General features: G+C 50.6%; 1 protein-coding gene across 12 annotated transcripts; it reads right to left on the reverse strand.

Annotated features, from left to right (window-relative positions):
* Positions 1–2,551: 2,551 nt before the first annotated feature.
* LOC103179167 (EF-hand calcium-binding domain-containing protein 4B-like) lies at positions 2,552–27,613 on the reverse strand. Of its 12 annotated transcripts, none has more exons than XM_042342201.1 (32): positions 27,444–27,613; positions 25,140–25,345; positions 23,135–23,246; positions 21,203–21,374; positions 20,017–20,163; positions 19,804–19,894; positions 19,332–19,438; positions 18,850–18,940; positions 18,360–18,490; positions 17,704–17,794; positions 17,260–17,390; positions 16,627–16,717; positions 16,134–16,264; positions 15,394–15,484; positions 14,953–15,083; positions 13,252–13,342; positions 12,803–12,933; positions 12,172–12,262; positions 11,711–11,853; positions 11,032–11,122; positions 10,527–10,657; positions 9,629–9,719; positions 8,713–8,843; positions 7,946–8,027; positions 7,227–7,357; positions 6,615–6,798; positions 6,173–6,302; positions 5,713–5,794; positions 4,990–5,104; positions 4,748–4,849; positions 4,443–4,519; positions 2,552–3,168 (listed from the first exon to the last, which is right to left on the reverse strand). In XM_042342201.1, exons 2-32 carry the CDS (start codon positions 25,320–25,322, stop codon positions 3,066–3,068), a joined length of 3,606 nt encoding a protein of 1,201 aa, XP_042198135.1. In that variant the 5' UTR covers positions 25,323–25,345; positions 27,444–27,613; the 3' UTR covers positions 2,552–3,065. The 12 variants fall into 12 exon arrangements, with proteins under 12 accessions (XP_042198135.1, XP_042198134.1, XP_042198131.1 ...); XM_042342200.1 differs by having other exon boundaries at positions 14,953–15,077; positions 19,332–19,453; XM_042342197.1 differs by having other exon boundaries at positions 19,332–19,453.

A 27,613-nucleotide genomic window follows, 5' to 3' on the forward strand; every position in this document is an offset into this window, starting at 1 on the left:
CGCCAGGAATCGAACCCAGGTCTCTCGTTTGCAAGGCGAGTGCTCTAACCACTGAGCTACAGGACTCCAGGGAAAGGGTAGATAAATGTGACTGGAAGTACAGGATAGCACGAATGGCTTTCTTCTACGCCGTAAATTATAAAAAAAGATTGTTCTTTAAAAGAGGCAGCACATTCTCCTGTGCTGTAAATTTCTACCCTTTCATGATTCTCTCAATCAAATCTGCTCCTCCTGCGTGCATCTTGGGTTGTCTCCAGCTCTGTTGTCTCTTTCTTGGCTCACTTCCAGAGTTATCTGTGTGTCAAGCGGATCGTCACACTTTTCCACCAACCAAACGCTAAGGCGACTGTTCCCTGGGAACAGACCTACTCAATTAACAGAAAGCAGCAGCAGGAATTCTGATCAATTTAGGGGCAATAGTAATCCTACAGCAATAATAATCCATGCATTTGATAATAATCCATGCATTACAACATCATTGAGACGTCTCAAAGCACTTCACAGAATATACTGTGAAGTGAACTGACTGTGTATTTGTGGGCGAAACGCGGCAGCCAATTGCATGCAGCAGTGTCCCACAAACAGTCGTGGATTGAGTGACCAAATTATTATTATTATTTTTTCGAAGGGATTATAACTCCCGGTAAAAGCGATCCACCAATCGACTAACAACCTGGTTTTCTGTTTACTGCTAGGTAAACAGAGGAGTTTGGAGTAAGGAAACTTGCCTAACATCTGACCCTGCCCGGGAATCGATCATAGGTCTTCTCACTCGCGAGGCGAGTGCTCTAACCACTGAGCTACAGGATTCCAATTAAGGGAGAAATGTCTGTGTGGGTAGAGTAATAGTTGGAGCAGAGCAATAGGTGGAGAAGGGATTAAAAAATAGGAAGCATTTTGAAGTGGCAATGAATGCAACGTCTCTTGACGATAGTAATGATCTGGACTTTGGAATGGAGGGAAAAATATCAATTTGTTCCCAGACGGTGTCTCGATAGGCTGCGATTTGCGTTTCCAAATTTTTCCCAACAATGTCAAGCTCTGCCCCAAAAGAAAAGTTTTAACAACTTTACAGAGTTATAAATGTGGCGATTACAGGCTTTATTCCAAATATATGTACAGGGCATTTGCTACTGCCACACAGCACAATGAACATTTTCACAACTTTCAGAAAGGACAGTCAACTAACATACAAAAACGCTGACCATTTCGTCGTGAAGCATATCAATATTTCTGCACAGCATCTGAAATATAATTAGCAAATGTCATATTAAATGTTAGGGTCCTGAACGATACAACTTATGTTGGGTTTTACTGTTTTCTTTAACATTTGAGTGGCTGAGTTGCTCGATTCCTACAGGGTATTGACTAACGGTACAGTGGTGGGATGCAGCATTGCAACTATCTGAGCACAGCAGATCATTGATTTATGCCTCCTACCCATCTGGCTTCTTATGTATGGATATGAGCAGGAAAAAAATTTCTACACACGCCCCATTGCAATTTCTTTCCAAACTGACACACCTCAAGAATGTTAGCAAATTTAATAACTGTACCAAAAAAAATATACTTTAATGGCAACAGAACGGATGGAATTCGCAGAGTAACGTTGCGCCCGGCCATAAATCAGCAGTTCATGAGGCGCAATCAAGGTTTTGACAGTGCTACCAAGTGTTTTTTGCGCCAAGGCACTCTGGAATTTCGTACGCTGTCAAAAAAGGAAATGTGTTACTCAACGCTTAAAATTCCTTCATTAACTCCTTTGCCATCACACGGAAATTTCAAAACCTTGGTAAGGCTCTTCCTTATTCTTTTGAATGTGAGCAGCTTCCACGAGCTTAAGGATATTTCCACACCCCCAGCACTGATGTGGAGCATCAGCAGACTATACAGGCTATAAGTCCCCACGTGGGGCTTAAACCTACAACCTTCTGATTCGGAGTGCTACCAACTGAGCTGGGCTGACACAGTGTTACTGGGTTTCACAAGCCTAGTTCAGAACAGACACAAGGAAGGCATTAAGGCTGGAGTGGGTTACCAGCAGTGGGGGGGGGTGTGCTTCAGGCTGAGGTGCTGGATTGATTTACGAGGCAGATTGATGCTGCAATGCGAAAATTAGGTGGGGTTTCTGGAAGGATGAATCTGCACAGTACAATGTTATTCCCCTGAGTGCTTGATGAATTCACAGTATAATAATAATCCTTGCCTTTGATACAGCAACTATCACTTCGTTGGGACATCATAAAGTGCTTCATGGGATATACTCTAAAGGAGAGTGACTGTGCATTTTGTGGGCGAGTGCGGCAACCAATTTGCACCCAACAATGTCCCATAAACAGCCACAGAGAGAGTTACTGATTTTTATTTGGGGGATTTGTTGGCCAAGACACTGGGAGAGAGAAACTCCCTTCTCTTTTCGAATAGTCCTTGGGCTCTATAACCCTCAACAGGCAGACAGGACCTCGGTTTTAACGTGACATCCGAAGGACGGTACCTCCGACAAAGAAACACACCCCGGCACTGCATTGGAGCGACAGCTTAGACTATGTGATTCCAAGTCCCGAGGTGGGGCTTGAACCCACAACCTTCTGATTCGGAGTTGAGAGCGTTACCGCTACACCAGGCTGACGCAGAGTATAGTGTGCAGTGAGTGCTGCGAACGCACAGAGTGCAGGGGTTATCTGGTCCCGAGGGTGTGCTTGGGGTTCACTGAGACGCACGGGCTGAGCTGGGTGTCAATCGCTGCATCGCCTCTGGGGGAGTTTCTTTGCTGCGTTGACAATGAACATTGCGGGAACTTTTGCCAAAGTTTAGCTATTAACAAACAATTCTCGGAAGGCGCTGCGAGACGCTGTCTGTCCGGCGTGAAGGGCGCTATATAAATGCGAGTTGTTGGAGTTGTTGTTGTCGTTCTTGCGTTTCCTTTATGGTAATGGTGTTGGTGGAACCAGAGAGCTGCACTCTCAGTCTGTGAGGTGGGCACAGAGCTACCCTGGGACAGTGGTTGGTGTCCAGCTGTGCTGCACCATATCGCTGACTGTCGTGGGAGTCTGATGATGCTGTTCCTATACGCAGCACTTGTTTTTCTGAGCAGCTGATGTCAATATCTCCACCGCCGGCTCCTCCACCACTATCTCCTTAACCTTCTGCTCCTGTTTTTCCAATAGCCTTTGGGAGAAGGAAAGGTGAGTTTGAGCAGGTGGACCCTCGGTGAGAAGCAGCTGCATAATGCGCTCACTGCAAATAACAGCTGACGTTCATTTACACAGCGTCTTTCACATAAAACATCTCAAAGTACTCAACGTATAATAATAATCCTTGCATTTGCCTTTCCCATCAGGAGGATCTCCCAAAGCCTTCACAGGATATACTGTTAAAAAACAATTTGGTCACTCAATCCACGGTTGTTTAGGGGACGCTGCTGTGCGCAATTGGCTGCCACGTTTCACCCACAAAATGTACAGTCAATTCACTTTATAGTATATGCTGTGAAGCGCTTTGACACTTCTAGAAGCCTTGATAAGGCGCTGTATCAAATGCAAGGATTATTATTATTAAAGTGGAGTGACTGTGTGTTTATGGATGAAATGCTGATCACATGGTGATTCTGTTATAACATGCCCTGCTTACGGCGCTTTGAGGTGTTATTCATGTGAAGGGCGCTATATAAATGCAAGTTGGTATTGTCGTTGATGGTGGTGGTTAAGCGTGAGTCTGCTTACAGAGCTTAGATGTACGGTACACTCTTGGTCTCTAGTGCTGCCTGTCTGGTTTAGATGTGACTCCACCGAGAAACAGAACAGTACAAAAATAACAACTTGCATTTATATAGCACCCCTCACGCAGGGTGGCGTCCCAGGGCGCTTGAGGGCAAGAGGACATGGGTTTAGAATTGCAAGGGCAATTTAAGAACTGACGCCAGGAAGATTTTATTTACCCAGTGGGGTAAATTTACCCAGAGATTTCATCCACAAAATATGCAGTCGGTTCACTTTACAGTATATTCTGTGAAGCGCTTTGGGACGTCTCGAGGACGTGACAAGGCGCTGTATCAAATGCAAGGATTATTACTATTATTATTATTATAATTAACAACTGGAACAGGTTGCCGGGAAGGATGGTGGAGGCCAGGACACCGGACTCATTTAGAAAAAAAAGGCTTGATTCTGTGATGGGAGGATGATCTTGTGGTTGTTCTGCAAAGGATAAGATCAGAACGGGCTGAAGGCCTTTCTTCAGCCGATCCGGTTTTGCCACCTTGTGAAACCCGTTCGTGTCAGATAAATGAAGCCTGTTGTGTACTGACATCTAATGGTAGCATCGCTGCACTGCAACTTTCAAGGCTGTTATGGAACAACGATAAAGGACAGCAAGGTGGGGGGGGGAACATTTTAAAGCACCCTACAAAGCATAGGCAAAGGGAAGCACAAAGCATCACTCACACTGTTAGTTGCTCCAGTGGGGCTGTGATGTTGTGGTTGGTACATGCACTGCATTCAAAGAACATGACAGCGCACTCCTGCAGAGAGAGAGAGAGAGAGAGAGTGAGAGTGAAAGAGACATCGCAATAGATCAGGGTTTGAGGTTTGGTCACTAGTCACTCACAGAGCTGAGTGCTCATCGCAGCCCAGGCTGGTCCCTGATAAATCCAGTGAGTAACTCCATGTAATAACCATTCCCCCTTTCTACGGCTGCGCCCTGAGCTGTGGGATCAGTGTCCGCAGTGACGGTGGTGATAGTTACTGACCTGGGCCAATCGCTCTCCTGCCTCGTGGGGGACTTGCCGATTGGCAGCATCATCACTCTTGTTACCCAAAAGGAGGATGAGAACAGCTTCAGAGGCCACCTCCTGCACATAAGAGGCAACTGGTGTGAGGAACACCTTTAACAATAATTTAACAATAATTTAAGGAACGTACACACGGCAGGGGGTGGGGGGGAATCACACATTGCCCCAGGGTAATGCTGTGCTGGAAGGAGCTGCCTTACCTGTACACAATGCAGCCAGTAACGGACCTCGGTGAAGGACTGAGACGCTGTAATGTCGTACATGACAACCACTGCATCAGATTTGCGCAAAAACTGCTTTGTCAGACTCCGGAAGCTGAGGGGAGAGGAACGAGCATCAGAGCGGAGGCACTGAGGCTGAGCACAAGCCATGCTTTGAGCTAATCATGCAATTATAATGGAGTCCCATGGCGTAGTGGTTAGCGCGCTCGCCTCACAAGCGAGAGCACCCAGGTTTGATTCCCGGGTGGGGCGAAACCTGAGGCAAGTTTGCTCACTCCACACTCCTCTGTTTTCCGAGCAGTAAGTAGGAACACGGTTGCTAGTCAATTGGTGGATCACTTTCCGGGGGTAATAATCCCTCCCCCCCACCTCCCACAAAAAAATAAAAACCTTTAAGAAAGTGATAACTTGGTCATTCATGTTTCTGGCATTTGGTCAGGACTGTTTGTGGGATATTGTTGTGCCCAATTGGCTGCCGCGTTTCACCCACAAAATACACAGTCAATTTGTTTTGCAATGCGTTCTGTGAAGCGCTTTGAAACGTCTCAACGACATGTTAAGGTGCTATATCAAATGCAAAGATTATTAATATTATTAATCTTCTGGAGCCAATTTTTCACAGGAGAACATGGAAGTCGGGTGCGTGGCTGGAGATTGCAGGATTAGCGAGAAGCAGAAACATTTACAAATCTACAGACTGACCGTTCCTGTCCAGCGGTGTCCCAAAGCTGGAGTGCCACACATCGCTTTGCCACAGTCATCGTCCGTATCACACAATCTATCCCTGCAACAATGCAATAGAAAAGATAACATCCAACAGTTACCAGTGGTTTTAGCTGGTTGGACTCCAGCAGTTACCCCAACGCACACTCTGGGTTCTCCCCATGCCTTGGCTCTTGCCAACCTGCGCCTAATACTTTCTGGAATTAGGTAACCAGGAGGCGTCCCTCCAGGGAGAGAGCGCGCATTCCATTCCAACAATCTCTCTCTGGGATTTCCAGGTGTGGGTGGGATGCATAGAATTCCCAGCTTGGTTTGGATACTCTTCAGCACGGTGATGGGTTTCCGTAAGTGTCAGAAACCCGACTGACCCCAAAAAAGATATAATCACTCGGGCCCCAATTTGGTCATCCCTGCCTTAGGTGATGTAAGAAAGAGGTACCCAGAGTGGCAGGTGACCCCGGGCTGAAAGTGCCATTGTAGAAACGCTGGATGAAGGATGTCTTGCCGACATTTGTGCTCCCAATAAACATGACATTGTAGAGACGCTCCGGGCTGCGTATCATCTCAGTCTGTGGAGGGAAAGAGATGGAAACATTAACCTTACACATAATTGTAATAATAATCATCTTCCCTCCCCATCCCAGAGTGTGTGTGCATTTGTGTGTATTTGAGGAGAGGTTGTGTGTGTGTATCTGACAAAAGATTTCGTATGCGAATGTCTGAGGAGAGGTTATGCATGTGTGTGTGTATCTGACGAGAGGTTGTGTGGGTGTGTATCTGAGGAGAGGTTATGTTTATGGGTTGGTGGTCAGTTGCATGGGGAGTTGAACGCAGCAGCCAGTGTGTATTTCACCACGGAGCAGTCTGCCCACTCACGGTACCTCTTTGCTTGGCCCTGCTTCACCATCACGCAGTAAATCCGCTTCCTTTTCCTCACTAACTCTAGCTCCAGAACTTCTCTCAACCTCTGCCTGATTATCCGACTTCAGGTAAGGCAGCGAAGACTCCTTTCGGGACAGGGGTTCCTGACTCCCTTGGACAGCAGCAGCGCCAATCCTCAAACTCCTGGATGGCACGACAGGGGAATGAATGGGTTAGAATTAACAGCTGACACACATTGTTATACAAAAAGATAGTTTGGTGACTGGTCAAAGTCCAAGGGATAAAGAGTTTCCAAGACTGTCCAGCATATGGAACAATGAAGGGCCAAAGCACTAACATGCAGCTGAGAGAAATGGTATGTTTATATCACCACTTTGACTTGGGAATTAACAGCAACAACGTTCACTAATATATATAATATATATAATATAAATATTATATATATTAATAACTTATTAATAACTTATAAACTGCCTTTCACATAGTTCAACGTCTCAAAGCGCTTTGCAGAGATGAAGTGGGAGCCTGAGCAGGAGGGGCAATACAGGTGGGGGTAGGAAGAGTCATATCGTGTGTGTATGTGTTTGTGTGGGGTCGGGGGCTGCACTTACTCTGCTTGCTGCTGTTGGGCCACCAGCTGATTGCGTGTCTCCTGCAGCTGTATCTCCAGCTCCTGGTTGTTGAGTTTCAGCTTCTCGTTCTCGGCCAATGTGGCATCCTGCTCCCTGCGCAGCGTCTGCAGCTGTCAGAGAGTGACCGCAGAGTGACCACACAGTGACCACACAGTGACCGCACAGAGTGACCGCACAGTGACAGGAGAATAACAGGAAATGGATAACTTGGCCGGGGAAAGAAGTCAGAGACTACAGGGTGAGGGAGCCATTGGCAGATCACAGACAGAATGAACACAGGAGAGGTTCGGGTGAAGAAGGCTCCTCAGCCCATTTGATCTCATTTTTCCAGCACTCCCACTCTACCAACCCCATTAAACTCCCCGGTCATTCTCCGGCCACTCTTCAATGAATCTTAAAGGTGTCCTCAGGATAATAATAATAATCCTTGCATTTGATATAGCCCTTTTCACATCTTCTAGACGTCCCAAAGTGCTTCACAGAATATACTGTAAAGTGAATTGACTGTATATTTGTGGGCGAAGGCGGCAGCCAATTGTGCACAGCAGCGTCCCACAAAAAAGTCATGGATTGAAAATGACCAATTTATTATTGTTTTTTTTGGAGGGATTATTACGCACCCGTGGAGACGGAGTAGCAAACACAGGGAGACTCGGGATAACACAATTGGGCGGCAGAGGGGTGGGCGGTGGACTAACCTCACTCTGCAAGCTCTCATTCTCGCTGGAGATCTGTGGCTCCGCCTCCTTGTTCAGCTGTTGGACCTCAGTGTTGACCCGACTGAGACACAGAGGAAAGGGTCAGTCTCTCAGCACAGTCTTTCCCACCCACCCAATCAGCCATCACAGCGCCCACCTCACACACACATTCCTGACTGTGGTTACGGGGCGTCTGGAACAGGATCAGGATTTTGGGAGCTCTCGTTCTCACTGGAGATCTGCTGCTCCGCCTCGAGTTCCAATGAAAGGTCATAGAACTGAAACGTTAACTAATTTTCCTCTCTCCACGGATGTTGCCTGACCTCCTGAGTGTTCCCAGCGACTTCTGCGTTTCTATCAGTTTTCTGGGATTGGGTCATAGGGTCAGGGTACGTGTCTGACAACTCTGCTCAGTGGTCTATGTGGGAAGCGCTATGGGACTCTGCCCCACGTAAACAGCGCTCAATAAATGCAAGTTGTTGGCTGTTGTTCGTATACCACAATTTCATGCAATCTTTCTAACAGTTTGCAAATATTGTCTGGGTTTGGTGTGTGTGCTGAAGACCTTTCTTTTCAACCACGCCTTTGGACACCTTCCTCCCCCTCCGCCTGGCTCGGCCCCGGATTGTGTCACTGTGAAGCACTCTGAGACGCCGTCCAGCGTGGAGGGCACTATTTAAATCCAAGTTGTTGTTGTGTGTTTGGGGAGGTGGGGGGAGCAGTGACTCCGGGCTTGGTGTTTGGGGGGAGGTGGGGGCAGCACTTACTCTGCTTCCTGCTGTTGGGCCACCAGCTGATTGCGTGTCTCCTGCAGCTGTATCTCCAGCTCCTGGTTGTTGAGTTTCAGCTTCTCGTTCTCGGCCAATGTGACATCCTGCTCCCTGCGCAGCGTCTGCAACTGCCAGAGAGTGACCGCAGAGTGACCACACATTAACCCACAGTGAACGCACAATGACCACACAGTTACCACACACAGTGACCACGCACAGTGACCACACACAGTGACAGGATATTGGGTAACCCAGCCGGGAAAGGAATCCAGTGACTGGAGGGTGAGGGAGCCCTGCCAGACCAGAGACTGACTGACCAAAGGAGAGGTTTGGGGGAGAAGGCTCTTCAGTCCATTTGATCAATTTTGGCCTATATTCTCTAGAATATAGAAGAATTAGAGGGGATCTTATAGAAACCTATAAGATCATCAAAGGGCACAATAGAGTAGATAGAGGGAGATTGTTTCCCCTGGTTGGAGAAACTAAAACCAGGGGTCACAACCTTAAAATCAGACGCCAGCCCTTTCCCACTGAGTTGAGGAAGAACTTCTTCACCCAAAGGGTGGTGAATGTAAGGAACTCACTACCACAAAGGGCTGTTGACGCTCAGTCCTTGAACATATTCAAGACTGAGATATAGATTTCTTATTGCAAAAGGGATTAAAGGATATGGGGATAAGGCAGAGTCAGGTTATTAGCTGGAGTTAGATTAGAAGATCAGCCATGATTGGATGGCGGAGCAGGCTCGAAGGGTCGAATGTCCTACTCCTGCTCCTACATGTTATGTTATGATCTCATTCTTCTGACTATCTTCCCATTAAAGCATCAAGTTGTGGGTTCTATGAGCTCAGGTACACAACAGGGGAGACATGGGGTAACACACATGGGGGGGGGGTGGAAGGGGGTTGCTGACCTCACTCTGGAAGCGCTTGGTCTCACTGGAAATCTGTTGCTCCATCTCCTGGTTTAGCCGCTGGACCTCAGCATTGAGCTCCGTGAGCCGCCTGAGACACAGAGGAAAAGGTTAATCTCTCAGCACAGCCTTTCCCACCCGCCCGCTCAGCCATCACACCGCCCACCTCACACCCACATTCCTGACTGTGGTCACGGGGCGTATGGAACAGGATCAGGATTCTGGGATTAGGTCATAGGGAGGGACGATGCCCGGCATTGATGGTGCTATATAAATGCAAGTTGCTAGACCATAAGACGTAGGAGCAGTAGGCCATTCGACCCCTCGAGCAGCCCCACCATTTAATAAAATCATGGCTGATCTTCTAACCTAATTCCATTTACCTGCCCTATCCCCATATCCCTTGATCCCTCTATCCTTTAGAATAGAATGCTTTTGTTGTTGTTGTCGTTGGGTCAGGGTACGGGGTTATTATAATAATAATCCTTGCATTTGAAATAGTGCGTTATCACGTTGTTGACGCCTCAAAGCTCTTCACAAATAATATTGCAGCGTGGAATGACTGTATTTTGTGAGCGAAATGCGGCAACCGATTGCACATGGTTGTGTCTCATAAACAGTCATGGGGATGAGTGACCAATTTTTTTTTGAGGGATTATTAAGCCCAGAGAGCAATTCACCAATTCACTTAAAAATCGGTTCCTACTTATTGCTTGGTAAACAGAGACATGTGGAGTAAGGAAACTTGTCTAAGGTTTTCGCGCTGCCCGGGATTCGAACCCAGGTCCTGTCTCCAGTGAGGCGAGTGTTTTAACCACTCCACTACGTTACAGGACTGCTACAGGTAGTGTGTGGTGGGGTGGGGGTGCGGGGTTAATGGGTCGGGGGCTGCACTTACTCTGCTTCCTGCTGTTGGGCCACCAGCTGATTGTGTGTCTCCTGCAGCTGTATCTCCAGCTCCTGGTTGTTGAGTTTCAGCTTCTCGTTCTCGGCCAATGTGACATCCTGCTCCCTGCGCAGCGTCTGCAGCTGCCAGAGAGTGACCGCAGAGTGACCACACAGTGACCGCATAGTGACCGCACAATGACAGGGGAATAACAGGAAATGGATAACTTGGCCGGGGAAAGAAGTCAGTGACTACAGGGTGAGGGAGCCATTGGCTGATCACAGACAGACTAACCACAGGAGAGATTCAGGTGAAGAAGGCTCTTCAGCACATTTGATCTCATTTTTCCAGCACTCCCACTCTACCAACCCCATTAAACTCCCTGGTCATTCTCAGGCTACTGTTCAATGAATCTTAAATGTGCCCTCAGGATACGCACCCGTAGAGACGGAGTAGTAAACACAGGGAGACTCGGGGTGACACACATGGGCGGCGGAGCAGTGGGCGGTTGACTGACCTCACTCTGCAAGTGCTCGTCCTCGCTGGAGATCTGTGGCTTCGCCTCCTTGTCCAGCCGCTGGACTTCAGTGTTGTGCTCCGTGAGCCGCCTGAGACACAGAGGAAAGGGTCAGTCTCTCAACACAGCCTTTCCCACCCACCCGCTCAGCCATCACAGCGCCCGCCTCACACACACATTCCTGACTGTGGTCACGGGGCGTCTGGGACAGGATCAGGATTTTGGGAGCTCTCGTTCTCACTGGAGATCTGCTGCTCCACCCTGAGTTCTTCCGAAAGGTCATAGACCTGAAACGTTAACTAATTTTCCTCTCTCCACGGATGTTGCCTGACCTCAGGTTCTCACACTGGCCGGTATTTAAACCCAGGTCCTGTCTCTAGTGAGTGTTCCCAGCGACTTCTGTGTTTCTATCAGTATTCTGGGATTGGGCCATCCAGTGAGGGTACGTGTCTGATAACTCTGCTCAGTTGTCTATGTGGGAAGCGCTCCGAGACTCTGCCCCACGTAAACAGCGCTCAATAAATGCAAGTTGTTGGCTGTTGTTTGTCTCCCCCAATTTCATGCAATCTTTCTAACAGTTTGCGAATATTGTCTGGGTTTGGTGGGTGTGTGTTTGGGGAGGTGTGGGGAGCAGTGACTCCGGGCTTGGTGTTTGGGGGGTGGTGGGGGCGGCACTTACTCTGCTTCCTGCTGTTGGGCCACCAGCTGATTGCGTGTCTCCTGCAGCTGTATCTCCAGCTCCTGGTTGTTGAGTTTCAGCTTCTCATTCTCGGCCAATGTGACATACTGCTCCCTGCGCAGCGTCTGCAGCTGCCCCTGCACCTGTCAGAGAGTGACCACACAGTGACCATAGAGAGTGACCACACAGAGTGACCGCACAGTGACAGGACATTGGGTAACCCAACCGGGAAAGAAATCCAGTGACTAGAGGGTGAGGGAGCCCTGCCAGACCACAGACTGACTGACCAAAGGAGAGGTTTGGGGGAGAAGGCTCTTCAGCCCATTTGATCTCATTCTTCCAACTGTCTTCCCATTAAAGCATCAAGCTCTTGGTTCTATGAGCTCCAGTACACAACACGGGAGACTCGTGGTAACGCACATGGTGGGGAAGGGGGTGGGTGGGGGTGAGGGTTTGCTGACCTCATTCTGGAAGCGCTCAGTCTCACTGGAAATCTGTTGCTCCATCTCCTGGTTTAACCGCTGGACCTCAGCGTTGAGCTCCGTGATTCGCCTGAGACACAGAGGAAAGGGTCAGTCTCTCAGCACAGCCTTTCCTACCCGCCCGCCACCCATCACATCACGCGCCTCACACCCACATTCCTGACTGTGGTTATGGGGCGTCTAGAACAGCATCAGCATTTTGGAAGCTCTCGTTCTCACTGGAGATCTGCTGCTCCACCTCGAGTTCTTACGAAAGGTCATAGACCTGAAACGTTAACTAATTTTCCTCTCCACGGATGTTGCCTGACCTCCTGAGCGTTCCCAGCGACTTCTGTGTTTCTATCAGTATTCTGGGATTGGGTCATAGGGTCAGGGTACGTGTCTGATAACTCTGCTCAGTGGTCTATGTGGGAAGCGCTACGAGACTCTGCCCCACGTAAAGAGCGCTCAATAAATGAAAATTGTTGGCTGTTGTTTGTCTCCCCCAATTTCATGCAATCTTTCTAACAGTTTGCAAATATTGTCTGGGTTTGGTGTGTGTGTGTTTGGGGAGGTGGGGGAGCAGTGACTCCGGGCTTGGTGTTTGGGGGGAGGTGGGGGCTGCACTTACTCTGCTTCCTGCTGTTGGGCCACCAGCTGATTGCGTGTCTCCTGCAGCTGTATCTCAAGCTCCTGGTTGTTGAGTTTCAGCTTCTTGTTCTCGGCCAATGTGACATCCTGCTCCCTGCGCAGCGTCTGCAGCTGTCAGAGAGTGACCGCAGAGTAACCACACAGTGATCCACAGTGAACGCGCAGAGTGACGCACAAGAGTGACCGCACAGTGACCTGACATTGTGTAACCCAACCGGGAAAGGAATCCAGTGACTGGAGGGTGAGGGAGCCCTGCCAGACCAGAGACTGACTGACCAAAGGAGAGGTTTGGGGGAGAAAGCTCTTCAGCCCATTTGATCTCATTCTTCTGACTGTCTTCCAATTAAAGCATCAAGTGCTTAGCTGTATGAACTCAGTACACAACAGGGAAGACTTGGGGTGACACACATGGGGGAGGGGGTTGCTGACCTCACTCTGGAAGCGTTCGGTCTCACTGGAAATCTGTTGCTCCTTCTCCTTGTCCAGCCGCTGGACCTCAGCTTTGAGCTCCGTGAGCCGCCTGAGATACAGAGCAAAGGGTCAGTCTCTTAGCACAGCCTTTCCCACACGCCACTCAGCCATCACAGCGCCCGCCTCACACATACATTCCTGACTGTGGTCACAGCGCGTCTGGAATAGGGAGCTCTCATTCTCACTGGAGATCTGCTGCTCCACCTCAAGTTCTGACGAAAGGTCATAGATCTGAAACGTTAACTAATTTTCCTCTCTCCACGGATGTTGCCTGACCTCCTGAGTGTTCCCAGCGACTTCTGTGTTTCTATCAGTATTCTGGGATTGGGTCATAGGGTCAGGGTACGTGTCTGGCAACTCTGCTCAGTGGTCTATGTGGGAAGCGCTACGAGACTCTGCCCCACGTAAAGAGCGCTCAATAAATGCAAGTTGTTGGCTGCTGTTTGTCTCTCCCAATTTCATACAATCTTTCTAACAGTTTGCAAATATTGTCTGGGTTTGGTGTGTGTGTGTTTGGGGAGGTGGGGGGAGCAGTGACTCCGGGCTTGGTGTTTGGGGGGTGGTGGGGACTGCACTTACTTTGCTTCCTGCTGTTGGGCCACCAGCTGATTGCGTGTCTCCTGCAGCTGTATCTCCAGCTCCTGGTTGTTGAGTTTCAGCTTCTCGTTCTCGGCCAATGTGACATCCTGCTCCCTGCGCAGCGCCTGCAACTGCCAGACAGTGACCACAGAGTGACCACACAGTGACCCACAGTGAACACGCAGAGTGACCGCACAAGAGTGACCGCACAGTGACAGGACATTGGCTAACCCAACCAGGAAAGGAATCCAGTGACTGGAGGGTGAGGGAGCCCTGCCAGACCAGAGACTGACTGACCAAAGGAGAGGTTTGGGGGAGAAAGCTCTTCAGCCCATTTGATCTCATTCTTCTGAGTGTCTTCGCATTAAAGCATCAAGCGCTTAGCTGTATGAACTCAGTAGACAACAGGGAAGACTTGGGGTGACACACATGGGGGAGGGGGGTGTGGGTGAGGGTTTGCTGACCTCACTCTGGAAGCGCTCGGTCTCACTGGAAGTCTCCTTCGCCGCTGGACCTCAGCGTTGATCTCCATGACTCGCCTGAGACAAAGAGGAAAGGGTCAGTCTCTCAGCACAGCCTTTCCTACCCGCCCGCCACCCATCACATCACGCGCCTCACACCCACATTCCTGACTGTGGTTATGGGGCGTCTAGAACAGCATCAGCATTTTGGAAGCTCTCGTTCTCACTGGAGATCTGCTGCTCCACCTCGAGTTCTTACGAAAGGTCATAGACCTGAAACGTTAACTAATTTTCCTCTCCACGGATGTTGCCTGACCTCCTGAGTGTTCCCAGCGACTTCTGTGTTTCTATCAGTATTCTGGGATTGGGTCATCGGGTCAGGATACGTGTCTGATAGCTCTGCTCAGTGGTCTATGTGGGAAGCGCTCCGAGACTCTGCCCCACGTAAACAGCGCTCAATAAATGCAAGTTGTTGGCTGTTGTTTGTCTCCCCCAATTTCATGCAATCTTTCTAACAGTTTGCAAATATTGTCTGGGTTTGGTGTGTGTGTGTTTGGGGAGGTGGGGGGAGCAGTGACTCCGGGCTTGGTGTTTGGGGGGAGGTGGGGGCTGCACTTACTCTGCTTCCTGCTGTTGGGCCACCAGCTGATTGCGTGTCTCCTGCAGCTGTATCTCCAGCTCCTGGTTGTTGAGTTTCAGCTTCTCGTTCTCGGCCAATGTGACATCCTGCTCCCTGTGCAGAGCCTGCAACTGCCAGAGAGTGACCGCAGAGTGACCACACAGTGACCTACAGTGAACGCGCAGAGTGACCGCACAAAGTGACAGGACATTGGGTAACCCAACCGGGAAAGGAATCCAGTGACTAGAGGGTGAGGGAGCCCTGCCAGACCAGAGACTGACTGACCAAAGGAGAGGTTTGGGGGAGAAGGTTCTTCAGTCCATTTGATCTCAATCTTCCGACTATCTTCCAATTAAAGCATCAAGCTCTTGGCTGTATGAGCTCAGTACACAACAGGGGAGACTCGGGGTGACATACATGGGGGAGGGAGGGGGAACTGACCTCACTCTGGAAGCGCTCATCCTCGCTAGAAATCTGTTGCTCCATCTCCTGGTTTAGCCGCTGGACCTCAGTGTTCAGCTCCGTGAGCCGCCTGAGACATAGAGGAAAGGGTCAGTCTCTCAGCACAGCCTTTCCCACCCGCCCGCTCAGCGATCACAGCGCCCGCCTCACACCCACATTCCTGACTGTGGTCACGGGGCGTCTGGAACAGGATCAGGATTCTGGGATTAGGTCATAAGGAGGGACGGTGTCCACAGTGGATGGTGCTATATAAATGCAAGTAGTTGTTGTTGTTGTAGGATCAGGATATGGGGTTATTATAATAATAATAATCCTTGCATTTGAAATAGCACGTTATCACATTGTTGACGCTCTTCACAGATAATATTGTAGGGTGGATTGACTTTTTTTTGTGTGCTAAATGCCGCAATCGATTGCACATGGTAGTGTCTCATAAACAGTCATGGGGATGAGTGACCAATTTTTTTTGAGGGATTATTACCCCCAGAGAGCGATACGCCAATTCACTTAACAATCGGGTTCCTACTTATTGCTTGGTAAAGGGAGACATGTGGAGTAAGGAAACTTGCCTAAGGTTTTCCTCGCTGCCCGGGATTCGAACCCAGGTCCTGTCTCCAGTGAGGCGAGTGTTTTAACCACTCCACTACGTTACAGGACTGCTACAGGTAGTGTGTGGTGGGGTGGGGGTATGGGGTTAATGGTTCGGGGGCTGCACTCACTCTGCTTCCTGCTGTTGGGCCACCAGCTGATTGTGTGTCTCCTGCAGCTGTATCTCCAGCTCCTGGTTGTTGAGTTTCAGCTTCTCGTTCTCGGCCAATGTGACATCCTGCTCCCTGCGCTGCGTCTGCAGCTGCCGGAGAGTGACCGCAGAGTGACCACACAGTGACCGCGCAGAGTGACCACACAGTGACAGGAGAATAACAGGAAATGGATAACTTGGCCGGGGAAAGAATTCAGTGACTACAGGGTGAGGGAGCCATTGGCATATTCACAGACAGACTGAACACAGGAGAGGTTCGGGTGAAGAAGGCTCTTCAGCCCATTTGGTCTCATTTTTCCAGCACTCCCACTCTACCAACCCCATCAAACTCCCCGGTCATTCTCAGGCCACTCTTCAATGAACCTTAAAGGTGTCCTCAGGATATGCACCCATGGAGACGGAGTAGTGAACACAGAGAGACTCGGGGTAACACAATTGGGCGGTGGACTGACCTCACTCTGCAAGCTCTCATTCTCGTTGGAGATCTGTGGCTCCTTCTCCTGGTTTAGCCGCTGGCCCTCAGCATTGAGCTCCGTGAGCCGCCTGAGACACAGAGGAAAGGATCAGTCTCTCAGCACAGCCTTTCCCACCCGCCCGCTCAGCCATCACAGCGCCCGCCTCACACATACGTTCCTGACTGTGGTCACGGGGCATCTGGGACAGGATCAGGATTTTGGGAGCTCTCGTTCTCACTGGAGATCTGCTGCTCCGCCTCGAGTTCCAATGAAAGGTCATAGACCTGAAACACTCAGGTTTTTCTCTCTCCACGGATGTTGCCTGACCTCCTGAGTGTTCCCAGCGACTTCTGTGTTTCTATCAGTATTCTGGGATTGGGTCATAGGGTCAGGGTACGTGTCTGGCAACTCTGCTCAGTGGTCTATGTGGGAAGCGCTACGAGACTCTGCCCCACGTAAACAGCGCTCAATAAATGCAAGTTGTTGGCTGCTGTTTGTCTCCCCCAATTTCATACAATCTTTCTAACAGTTTGGAAATATTGTCTGGGTTTGGTGTGCGTGTGTTTGGGGAGGTGGGGGGAGCAGTGACTCCGGGCTTGGTGTTTGGGGTGTGGTGGAGGTATCACTTACTCTGCTTCCTGTTGTTGGGCCACCAGCTGATTGCGTGTCTCCTGCAGCTGTATCTCCAGCTCCTGGTTGTTGAGTTTCAGCTTCTCATTCTCGGCCAATGTGACATCCTGCTCCCTGCGCAGCGTCTGCAGCTGTCAGAGAGTGACCGCAGAGTGACCACACATTGACCCACAGTGACCGCGTACAGTGACCACGCACAATGACAGGACATTGGGTAACCCAACCAGGAAAGGAATCCAGTGACTAGAGGGTGAGGGAGCCCTGCCAGACCAGAGACTGACTGACCAAAGGAGAGGTTTGTGGGAGAAGGCTCTTCAGCCCATTTGATCTCATTCTTCCAACTATCGTCCCATTAAAGCATCAAGCTCTTGTCTGCATGAGCTCAGGTACTCAACAGGGGAGACTCGGGGTAACACACATGTGGCGGGGGGAGGAGGGGCTGACCTCACTCTGGAAGCGTTCGTTCTTGCTGGAGATCTGTTGCTCTTTCTCCTGGTTTAGCCGCTGGACCTCAGCTTTGAGCTCCGTGATCCGCCTGAGATACAGAGGAAAGGTTCAATCTCTCAACACAGCCTTTCCCACCCGCCCGCTCAGCCATCACACCGCCCGCCTCACACCCACATTCCTGACTGCGGTCACGGGGCATCTGGAACAGGATCAGGATTCTGGGATTGGATCATAGGGTCGCGGTACGGGGTTATTATAATAATAATCCTTGCATTTGATATAGTGCCTTATTGTGTCTTCGATACGTCTCAAAGCGCTTAGCAGAGTGTACTGTAAAGTGAATTTACTTGTATATGTTGTGGATGAAACTCAGGAGCCAATTGTACATAGTAGCGTCCCACAAACAGTCAGTGACCAATTTCATTTGGAGGTATTATTACCCCCGGAAAGCGATCAGCCAATCGACTAACAATTCGGATCCTACTTACTGCTAGCTAAACAGAGGCATGTGAAGTTAGGAAACTTGCCTCAGGTTTCGTCCTGCCCAGGAATCAACCTGGGTCCTCTTGCTTGTGAGGCACCGCTGCACTATGTTACAGGACTCCTACAAGTAGTGTGTGGTGGGGCGGAGGGTGGGAGGGGTTCACACTTACTCTGCTTCCTGCTGTTGAGCCACCAGCTGATTGCGTGTCTCCTGCAGCTGTATCTCCAGCTCCTCGGTGTTGAGTTTCAGCTTCTCGTTCTCGGCCAATGTGACATCCTGCTCCCTGCGCAGCTCCTGCAACTGCCAGAGAGTGACCGCAGAGTGAACACAGAGTGACCGCTCAGTGACTGCACAGTGACAGTAGAATAACAGGAAATGGATAACCTTGACTGGGGAAAGAAGCCAGTGACTAGAGGGCAAGGGAGGCACTGGTAGACCACAGACAGACTGACCACAGGAGAGGTTCGGGTGAAGGAGGGTAATTTTTTTATCTAATTTTTCCAGCACCCCCGCCCTAACGCCACCATTAAACTCCCCGGTCATTCTCCGGCCACTCTTCAATGAATCTTAAATATGTCCTCGGGATTTGCACCCGTGGAGACGGAGTAATAAACACAGGGAGACTCGGGGTGACACACATGGGTGGTGGGTGGACTGACCTCACTCTGGATGCTCTCGTTCTCATTGGAGATCTGTTGCTCCTCCTCCTGGTCTTGCCTCCGGACCTCAGCGATGTGCTCTGTGACCCGCCTGAGACACAGAGGAACGGGTCAGTCTCTCAACAAACAGTCGTGGATTGAGTGACCACATATTTTTTGAGGGAGTATTATCCCCAGAAACTTGCCTAAGGTTTTGCCCCACTGGGAATCAAACCCAGGTCCTCCCACTTGCGAGGCGAATGCTCCAAACTCTAATCCTTAGGTAGAGTCCTGTAGCTCAGTGGTTATAGCACTCGCTTCGCAAGCGTTCGATTCCCCGCAGGGCGAAACGTTGGGCAAGTTTCCTTAATCCACACACCTCTGTTTACCCAGCAGTAAGTAGAAACCCGGTTATGAGTCGATTGGCAGATCACTTTTTTGGGGATAACTAACTAGTGTGTGTGTGTTGGGGAGTTGGGGGGGCAGGAGGGGTTCATACTTACTCTGCTTCCTGCTGTTGGGCCACCAGCTGATTGCGTGTCTCCTGCAGCTGTATCTCCAGCTCCCTGTTGCTAAGTTTCAGCTTCTCGTTCTCGGCCAGTGTGACATCCTGCTCCCTGCGCAGCTGCCAGAGAGTGACCGCGGAGTGACCACACAGTGACCGCACATTGACCGCACAGTCGCAGGAGATTGCGTAACCCAAACGTGGGGTACATACACATACCCGAACGCGCGCGCACACACACACACACACACACACACACACACACACAGACTCAGGGTACACAAGGGGAGACTTGGGGTACACACACGGGGAGATTCAGAGGCCTGACCTCACTTCAGCCCATTTGATCTCATTTTTCCGACTGTCTTCCCATTAAGGCATCAAGCTATTGGTTATATGAGCTCAGGTACACAACAGGGGAGACTCGGGGTGACGCACATGGATGGGGGTGGGTGGGGGAGGGGGCTGACCTCACTCTGGAATCTCTCATTCTCGCTGGCGATCTGCTGCTCCATCTCCTCGTACAGCCGCTGGACCTCAGTGTTGTGGTCCGTGACCCGCCTGAGACAGAGAGGGAAGGGTGTCAGCATGTGCGGGGAGTCAGTGTGCGGGGTGCGGGTCATGGGGAGTTAGTGTCCGGGGGCTCACTCGTTGGCAGTGCTGGGTCGGACAAATTCACTCACCGTTTTAATGTCTTTTCCACCTCTTCCTTCTCCTGCTGAGATTCCTGAATCTGTGAGGTCACCTTAGCCATGAAATCCTCCAGGAGGCCGAGGAGGTTGGGCTCTTCCCTCCGTATCTGCACCCACAGCTTCCACATCTCAGAGCGACTGTAAAGCCAATCACACAATCGTACAGCGCACAAATAACCTGTTCAGCCCAACAGGACCTTTCTGTCGTTGAAGGTTTGACATCTGCTTCGACCCGGATTGACTCAACTCCGAATACCACCCTCTACGTAGAGTGTGACAGCGTGCAAGCTCAGTCCAACTAGTCTGTGCCATTGTCTCTACTCCACATGAATCTCCAGCCCTCCTGATCCTCTCACCCAACCTCCTCCATTTCCTTCCCCCTTCCCTGTGCATCAAAGTTCCTTTTAAATATGTTGATGCTGCACACCTAATGTGTTCTGGTGCCTTTTGTGGACTATTTCATTCGCACTACTTTCCAATCTCCGATCAATTCTCATGGGGTGGGGGGAGGGGGCCTTAAGCACGGTCAAGAAGGAAGGTTGTCAGGCGGGACTTGAAAAGGGGAGAGATGGGGCAAAGCAAAGGGATTGAGGGAGAGTGTTCCAGAGTTTCGGGGCATAGTGGCTGAATGTGCGCCCTCCAACGGTGGAGCAGAAGGTGTGAGGGATAAGCAGGAGGCCGGTGCCAGTTGAGCGGTGGGGCCAGGTGGTGGATTGGGGAGTGAGGAGGTCGGAGAGGGAGGGAGGTGCCGGCGACGGAAGGGGTTTGAACACGGCCCAGATCGGGCGACGCGCGGCCCAGATCGGGCGACGCGCGGCCCAGATCGGGCGACGCGCGGCCCAGATCGGGCGACGCGCGCGGCCCAGATCGGGCGACGCGCGCGGCCCAGATCGGGCGACGCGCGCGGCCCAGATCGGGCGACGCGCGCGGCCCAGATCGGGCGACGCGCGCGGCCCAGATCGGGCGACGCGCGCGGCCCAGATCGGGCGACGCGCGCGGCCCAGATCGGGCGACGCGCGCGGCCCAGATCGGGCGACGCGCGCGGCCCAGATCGGGCGACGCGCGCGGCCCAGATCGGGCGACCCGCGGCCCAGATCGGGCGACGCGCGGCCCAGATCGGGCGACGCGCAGCAGATGAATCACACCTTCCCATCTCGCTAGTCAATTCTTCACTCACTGTTCAGATATGACTGTGGCTCCGAGACGCTCCACCAATTTTTCAAAATGTTGCTTCTCCTCGTCCTCGGTTTGTACTTGTTGTTGCAGTCCCTGTGACTGGTAAGAGGTGTCTGCCATTTGCTGCTCAACGTCCTCATCTCCTCCCTGGTTCTGGTCTGTTAGGAAGTGACCTACAAACAGCAGCACATGTGTGATCAGTGCTTCATCCAGTCACCAAACCCCAATCCTAAGTCAGGTTTTCACTCTATGATCAAACCGCATTTTATCAGCTTCAGAACCGCCTATTGCTGATCCAACTGAGGACTTAGTTAAGCCCTGTCCATCGCATCAATCCAAACCCAATGATTTCACGACAATAACACTTCCATTTGATATTGTGATGAAACATCTCAGGAGCTTTTCCTGTAAAGTGCAGTGACTGTGTATTTCTTGCTGAACGCTGGTGAATGGCATTACAACAACAACAAATTTGAATAGCACCTTTCACGTCGGGAGGACGTCCAAAGGCGCTGCGGTTCTCAAACACTTTTTTTTTTGATGGCGTTGGTACAACTTTCTGCTCAATCGCACAGGGCACAAGCACACTGTTTAGCAGAAACAGAACGTTTCTGCAGTTGAAGGTGTGAGGCCACCAACACATGTAGGCGGTCTCACTGCTAGTTTTTCCTGAGTGAATCATACGAAAAATAAAGGAAATGAAGACATGCGCAGGTTTCACTTATTTCTGTACGTTGCACAAACCACATTTGAGAAAACAGTGCTCTTGCACAGAACCTTGCGCAACAACAAGAAAAGTATATGCAGAACACACTTTTTGTTCCGAAAAGTGTCCCTTGCAGCATAGTAATAAACATTCTTTTTTTCAACTCACAACGATTCGCAAAAGTTCAGCAGTTTTTTTTTGAATCGAAACACGGGTGTTCTGCTGGCTCACAGGTTTCTCATGGGTTTCGCCCACAAAATACACAGTCAGTCCACTTTACAATATATTCTGTGAAGCGTTTTGAGACTTCTCAACGGCGTGATAAGGCGCTATTTCAAATGTAAGAGTTATTATTATTATGGTGAAATTATGAAGCAAAGCTTCCAGGTTAGCTTTAGATAAACAAGAGCTTTTCCTGTAAAGTGCGGTGACTGTGTATTTCTTGCTGAACGCTGGTGAATGGGATTACAACAACGACAAATCTGAATAGCGCCTTTCACGTCGGGAGGAGGTCCAAAGGCTCTGTGGTTCTCAAACGCCTTTTTTTTTGATGGCGTTGGTACAACTTTCTGCTCAATCGCACAGGGCACAAGCACACCATTCTTTTTTTCAACTCGGGACGATTTGCAAAACTTCAGCAGTTTTTTTTGAATGGAAACATGTGTGTCCTGCTGGCTCACAGGTTTCTCGTTTCTCATGGGTTTCGCCCACAAAATACACAGTCAGTCCACTTTACAATATATGGGTGGGTCCAGTACTTCTGTTCAGAAAGAATGCTCTCTCACACAGCATAGCCAAGGGGAACATAGGCAAGAAGACCAACACAAACATAGCCAGGGTTTGGAGTTCTCTGCAAACAGGTACACGTTGCCCCAGAACTCCTGTACTGAAAAATCAGGCCGACTGATGTACGCTTTCAGTTGTGCATCATTATACCAGTGGTAGCCAACCCGGAAATGGTCTGTAGGCTGTCCAGAAATGCTCCCCCCACCCTCCCGGACATTCGCACTCGTCTCGGCAAATTCCTGTTTAATCAATTTTTCTAAACCCACTCCAAGTGAAGCGCTGGCCACATTTGAGAAACACAGATTACAGTAGAGAGCTCCAGTGGGGGAATGAGCTCCTCCTGTACTGCAAACACTGTCCGATTCCACCAGGCGCCTGCTGCTCTCATAACCGCAGAAGATTCACGGCATTTTGCTTATAAATGTGACATTATAAACATACTCAGCTGGTCAGTGAGCTCCTCGCGAGTCAGGTACCCGTTGCCATGCACGTCCAGCTTGTCAAACACCACCTCCAGGTCCTGAGGGCTGAAGCCAAACTTTGCCTGGAGCGTCTGAGACAGAGAAGCGAACACGGGATAACTCAAACTGCTGGACACCAGGCAACCAAATCCAACATCACAATGACGTCAGGACATTAGCATGTACCCAATCTCCACCTCCCAAATAATGTCAAAGAAAAGCCAGGAGGAAAACGCCTCCCGCCCCCACACTCCCCATGTACACATCCCTCACACTCCCAGTGTGCAGGGAATTCTCAGCTTGGTTCGGATACTCTCAAGCATGGTGATGGGTATCCGCGAGTGTCAGAAACCTAGCCGACCAAACAAAAAATCCCCGTGTGCACCACCACGGACTCCCTAAAGATAAGGATATTTTTATCCAAGTTCTTTTCCTTACTGGGGGCCTTGGTGATCAGCCTGGGTTTACTCAAACTAACCACTACAAGACCTGACCTGCTGCTGGAAGGTGTGTGCATGTGTATGTGAATGGTGTGTGATGTATGTGGTTTAGTATGTGGTTTAAACCTTGAGTGGTTTAGGTTGTACCTCTCCCACCGTCTTCACTTTGTCTCCACGAATGGTTTTTCCTCCAGCCCCCGCACTGTCTCGTGCGGTGTCCCTCAGGGCTCTGTCCCCTCCTCTTCACCCTCTATATGCTCCCCCTATGGTGACATCATCCTCAGACATGGGGTTAACTTCCACATGTATGCGGATGACACCCAACTCTACCTTTTCTCCTCTACCCTCAACTCCACGACCACCGATGTCCTGACAGCTGTCTGTCCAACATCGAGTCCTGGACGAGAGACAACTTTCTTCAGCTCAACGTGCGTAAAATTGAGGCCCGCCTGATTGGCTCACGTCAGCGCCTCCGCACCTCAGGCGCTGACAGCATCAGCATCCAAGGCCGCACTCTCCACCTCTCAAAGCAGTCAGGAACCTCGGCGTTTTGTTCGACCCTGAGCTGTCCTTTCTCCCTCACATCCACACCACAACTGGCACCGCCTTCCATCACCTCCGGAATATCGCCAGACTACGGCACTATCTCACCCCTCACGCGGCTGAAACTCTGGTCCACGCCTTTATCACCTCAAGGCTGGACTTTGGGAACTCTCTCCTCGCCGGCCTTCCCGGTCCTCCCTCCACACTGCAGGTCATTCAGAACTCTGCAGCTCGTGTACTGTCCCGCACCAGACACCGCGACCACATCACTCCCACCCTCGCTCGCCTCCACTGGCTCCCCATCCCCCAGAGGATCGAATTCAAGATCCTCATCCTCACCTACAAGGCCATTCACGGCCTCACTCCCTCCTACCTCTCTGACCTACTATCCCCCTACCTACCTGCCCGTACCCTCCGTTCCTCTGGCTCTGGTCTGCTCCACATCCCCCGCCCCAACCGCCCTACCATCGGTGGCCGGGCCTTCAGCCTCTCAGCCCCGAGGCTCTGGAACTCCATCCCCCAGTGCCTTCGCCGCCTCCTCCCTTTCCTCCTTCAAGGCCGGTCTCAAGACCTTTCTCTTTGACCGAGCCTTCAGCTTCCCTCTCGACTCTCTACCCCCTCCTCGCTCCCTCCCTTCCCTCCCCTCACCCTGACCATTTCCCCCTTGGTCGGGTCCTGACCCAACTGTGCAGCGCCTTGGGATGTCCTCCCGACGTGAAAGGCGCTCTATAAATGGAATCTTGTTGTTGTTGCTGTTGTTGTATGTGTGTGCTTGTGGCGTGTGTGTGTGTGTGTGTGGAGGGGGGTGGGGGGTATGTGTGTACATGTGTAGTTTGTATGTATGCGTCCGTGCCTTGTGTGTGCGTGTGTGTTTGTGTGTGTAAACAAAACGCAGAGAGCCGAGGAAGAAAACTCAGAAATCACTGTGCCCACCAATGTCCACCACCACACTGGTACAGCATGAAGAATCCATCACGTGAGAGGAAATGGAATGCCTCTTACCTGCATGTCAGTCCGTGTGATGGAGCCCCTGTCATCTCCACCGACCTCATGGAAGAACTCTCGAACCTTCTGGATCATGTAGGCCTCGTCCCTCCGCCCCACGTTCTCTCCCGGCTCCTCCGGCAGCTCTCTCCTCCGCCGTGCCGTCCTCCTGCTGTGTCTGCTCAACCTCTTCTCGGCCATCGAGCATCACCTCCTGCTCCCAACTGGCAAGATGGAAAACTCAGTGAGATCGATTTCTGTTAGGAAATGATATCTCGGGACACAATATATAGTATGCGGCGTGGTACGTGCATGTGACTGCCAGGATGGTGGAAGGCGAACCGGATGGACCTAGTTTCGACCAGCAAATTCGTAAGTGCTTATGAATCCCGAAGACCGTCACCTTCTGAGAGTTGTTCCTTCCCACCGCTACAAGCCAATGGAACACTTCCCGCCCCCTTCGCCCCCTCTGAAACGCTGCAGATTTCACACGCAAACTCAGCATTGCCCAAGCACTACTTCCTGATTTTGGAGGTTTCCTCTGCACAGCTCGCCTCTCAACTGTCAGAAACTCAGACAGAGTGCTGAGCAGCGCAGCACCACGCATACCTCTTTGGTGTGTAAATTCTGCTTGCCTCCCTTGTTCTGACACTGCGCGTGAAGATACAGATGAGGGTTATGTCCTGTCCGAAACAGCAGCAACACATGCGCTCTGCCTATCGTCCTGTATTATGTTATACCACACAGAACATCTGGGTGGCTGATGTCCACAACCTCCAGTGGTATTGCTCATGTTTTCTCTTTGTCACTGAATCTCTGAAACTCGGGGACAGGAAGAGGAGTTTAAGCAGCTTCAGAAATCTTGCGTTTCTCACAGAGTAAAGTCAGAGCAGAACCAGAATAAAGACAGACACAGAGACACAGCGGAGCCATCACAATCTGAAGAAGGTCCTTCGGCCCATCAGATCCCATTCCCCCAGAATATCCACTTTACTATCCTCCCATCATAGCATCAAGTTTTTTTTAAAATAAGTTCCGTGTCCTGGCCTCAACCCCTCGCACTTCATGCAAACCAAATAATTAGCAAAGGTACAGGCAGAGCAGAGACATGAGTAACACAGAGGGTGATAAGTGAAATGCACAGTGACTGTATTTTACAATATGACTTTTACTGAGACATGACCTGATTCCAGAGAGTATTAGCCTCAGGTTGGTAGAGGCAAGGCTTGGGAGTTAGTTGGGACTAGTTCCAGTGCCCAAGTAGAAATTTTCATGTGAATCTCTCTGTAGTTTGGTTTGGATACTCTTGAGCATGCTGATGATGGGTATCCGCGTATGTCACCCGGCTGACCAAAAACAACCTCCCAAAATGTATCACCTCGTACTTTTCTGCATCAAATTTAATTTGCCCTCTATGTGCCCAATACAACAACAACAACAAGATTCCATTTATAGAGCGCCTTTCACGTTGAGAGGACGTCCCAAGGCGCTGGACAGTTGGGTCGGGACCCGAGCATTGGGGGGAAATGGTCAGGGTGAGGGGAGGGAAGGGAGGGAGCGAGGAGGGGGTAGAGAGTCAAGAGGGGAGCTGAAGGCACGGTCGAAGAGAAAGGTCTTGAGACCGGCCTTGAAGGAGGAAAGGGAGGAGGCGGCGAAGGCACTGGGGGATGGAGTTCCAGAGCCTATGGGCTGAGAGGCTGAAGGCCCGACCACCGATGGTAGTGCGGTTGGGGCGGGGGATGTGGAGTCTTGTCTGTGTTCTCCTGTAGTTGCCTAACAGTCCTTGTGCCTAAATCATCCCAGTGTTGTGCTTTTCTCTGATCTGTGCTGCTGAGAGCTTCGGCTTGCATGGTTAACGGGAGCTGAATGGAGAGAATCCTGCCCCCAGCGATTGATCTGCCCTCCGAATGAGGCTCATCTATGAACAGTGCCCTGGAACAATGTCACATGTTCCAAAGAGAGGGACAGATAGGAAGGCCTTTGGCCCCATTTGATCTTATCTTTCTAGCTGTTGGCCTCACTCGCTAGTTTTGCGTTTTTGCAAACTTTGATACTGTGGCTCCTATTACCGGAGGCCCGATCATTTTTATGATTTACACCTGAGAGCAATGGTCCTATTACTGAGCCCTGCGTCACAGGACTCTGATCAGAGCTCGGACACAGCGTTGAGTAACTGATCTGGAGGCTGGTGGAACAAGGTCTACCTGATCCTCACACTCCTCTGCCCCTCAACAAGTAGGAAATGAAGGATTCACTTTCCAGTAGGAACACATACACCGTCTGAGTTTCAGGAGCTGTGACTAAATAAGTTCATGGCCTTACCTCGGCACAACTGCTGTCTCTGCCTGAGTCTCTCGCTGCGCTGTCCTGTACTCCACTCGGCAAAGTTACTCAGTGCACAAATGTTGCAAAGTGAAATTTCAGTCTTGCTTCATCTGTTCCTTTCGGTTGTGAGGAGTGGAGCTGAAGTAATAACCACGGCCACACTGCAC

This window comes from Callorhinchus milii, unplaced genomic scaffold (genome assembly GCF_018977255.1).
Source record: "Callorhinchus milii isolate IMCB2004 unplaced genomic scaffold, IMCB_Cmil_1.0 Scaffold19, whole genome shotgun sequence".
NCBI lineage: Eukaryota > Metazoa > Chordata > Chondrichthyes > Chimaeriformes > Callorhinchidae > Callorhinchus > Callorhinchus milii.

What these genes read in the sequence shown, in the direction of transcription:
- LOC103179167 (XM_042342197.1), bottom strand. Translation starts at nt 25,322, where the DNA reads ATGGCCGAGAAGAGGTTGAGCAGACACAGCAGGAGGACGGCACGGCGG. An exon ending in ATGAGAGATTCCAGAGTGAG is followed by an intron (nt 19,454 to 19,803) that starts GTCAGCCCCCTC and finishes ACTCTCTGGCAG; the next exon opens with CTGCGCAGGGAGCAGGATGT. An exon ending in GCCCAACAGCAGGAAGCAGA is followed by an intron (nt 13,343 to 14,952) that starts GTAAGTGCAGCC and finishes TCTGTATCTCAG; the next exon opens with GCGGCTCACGGAGCTCAAAG.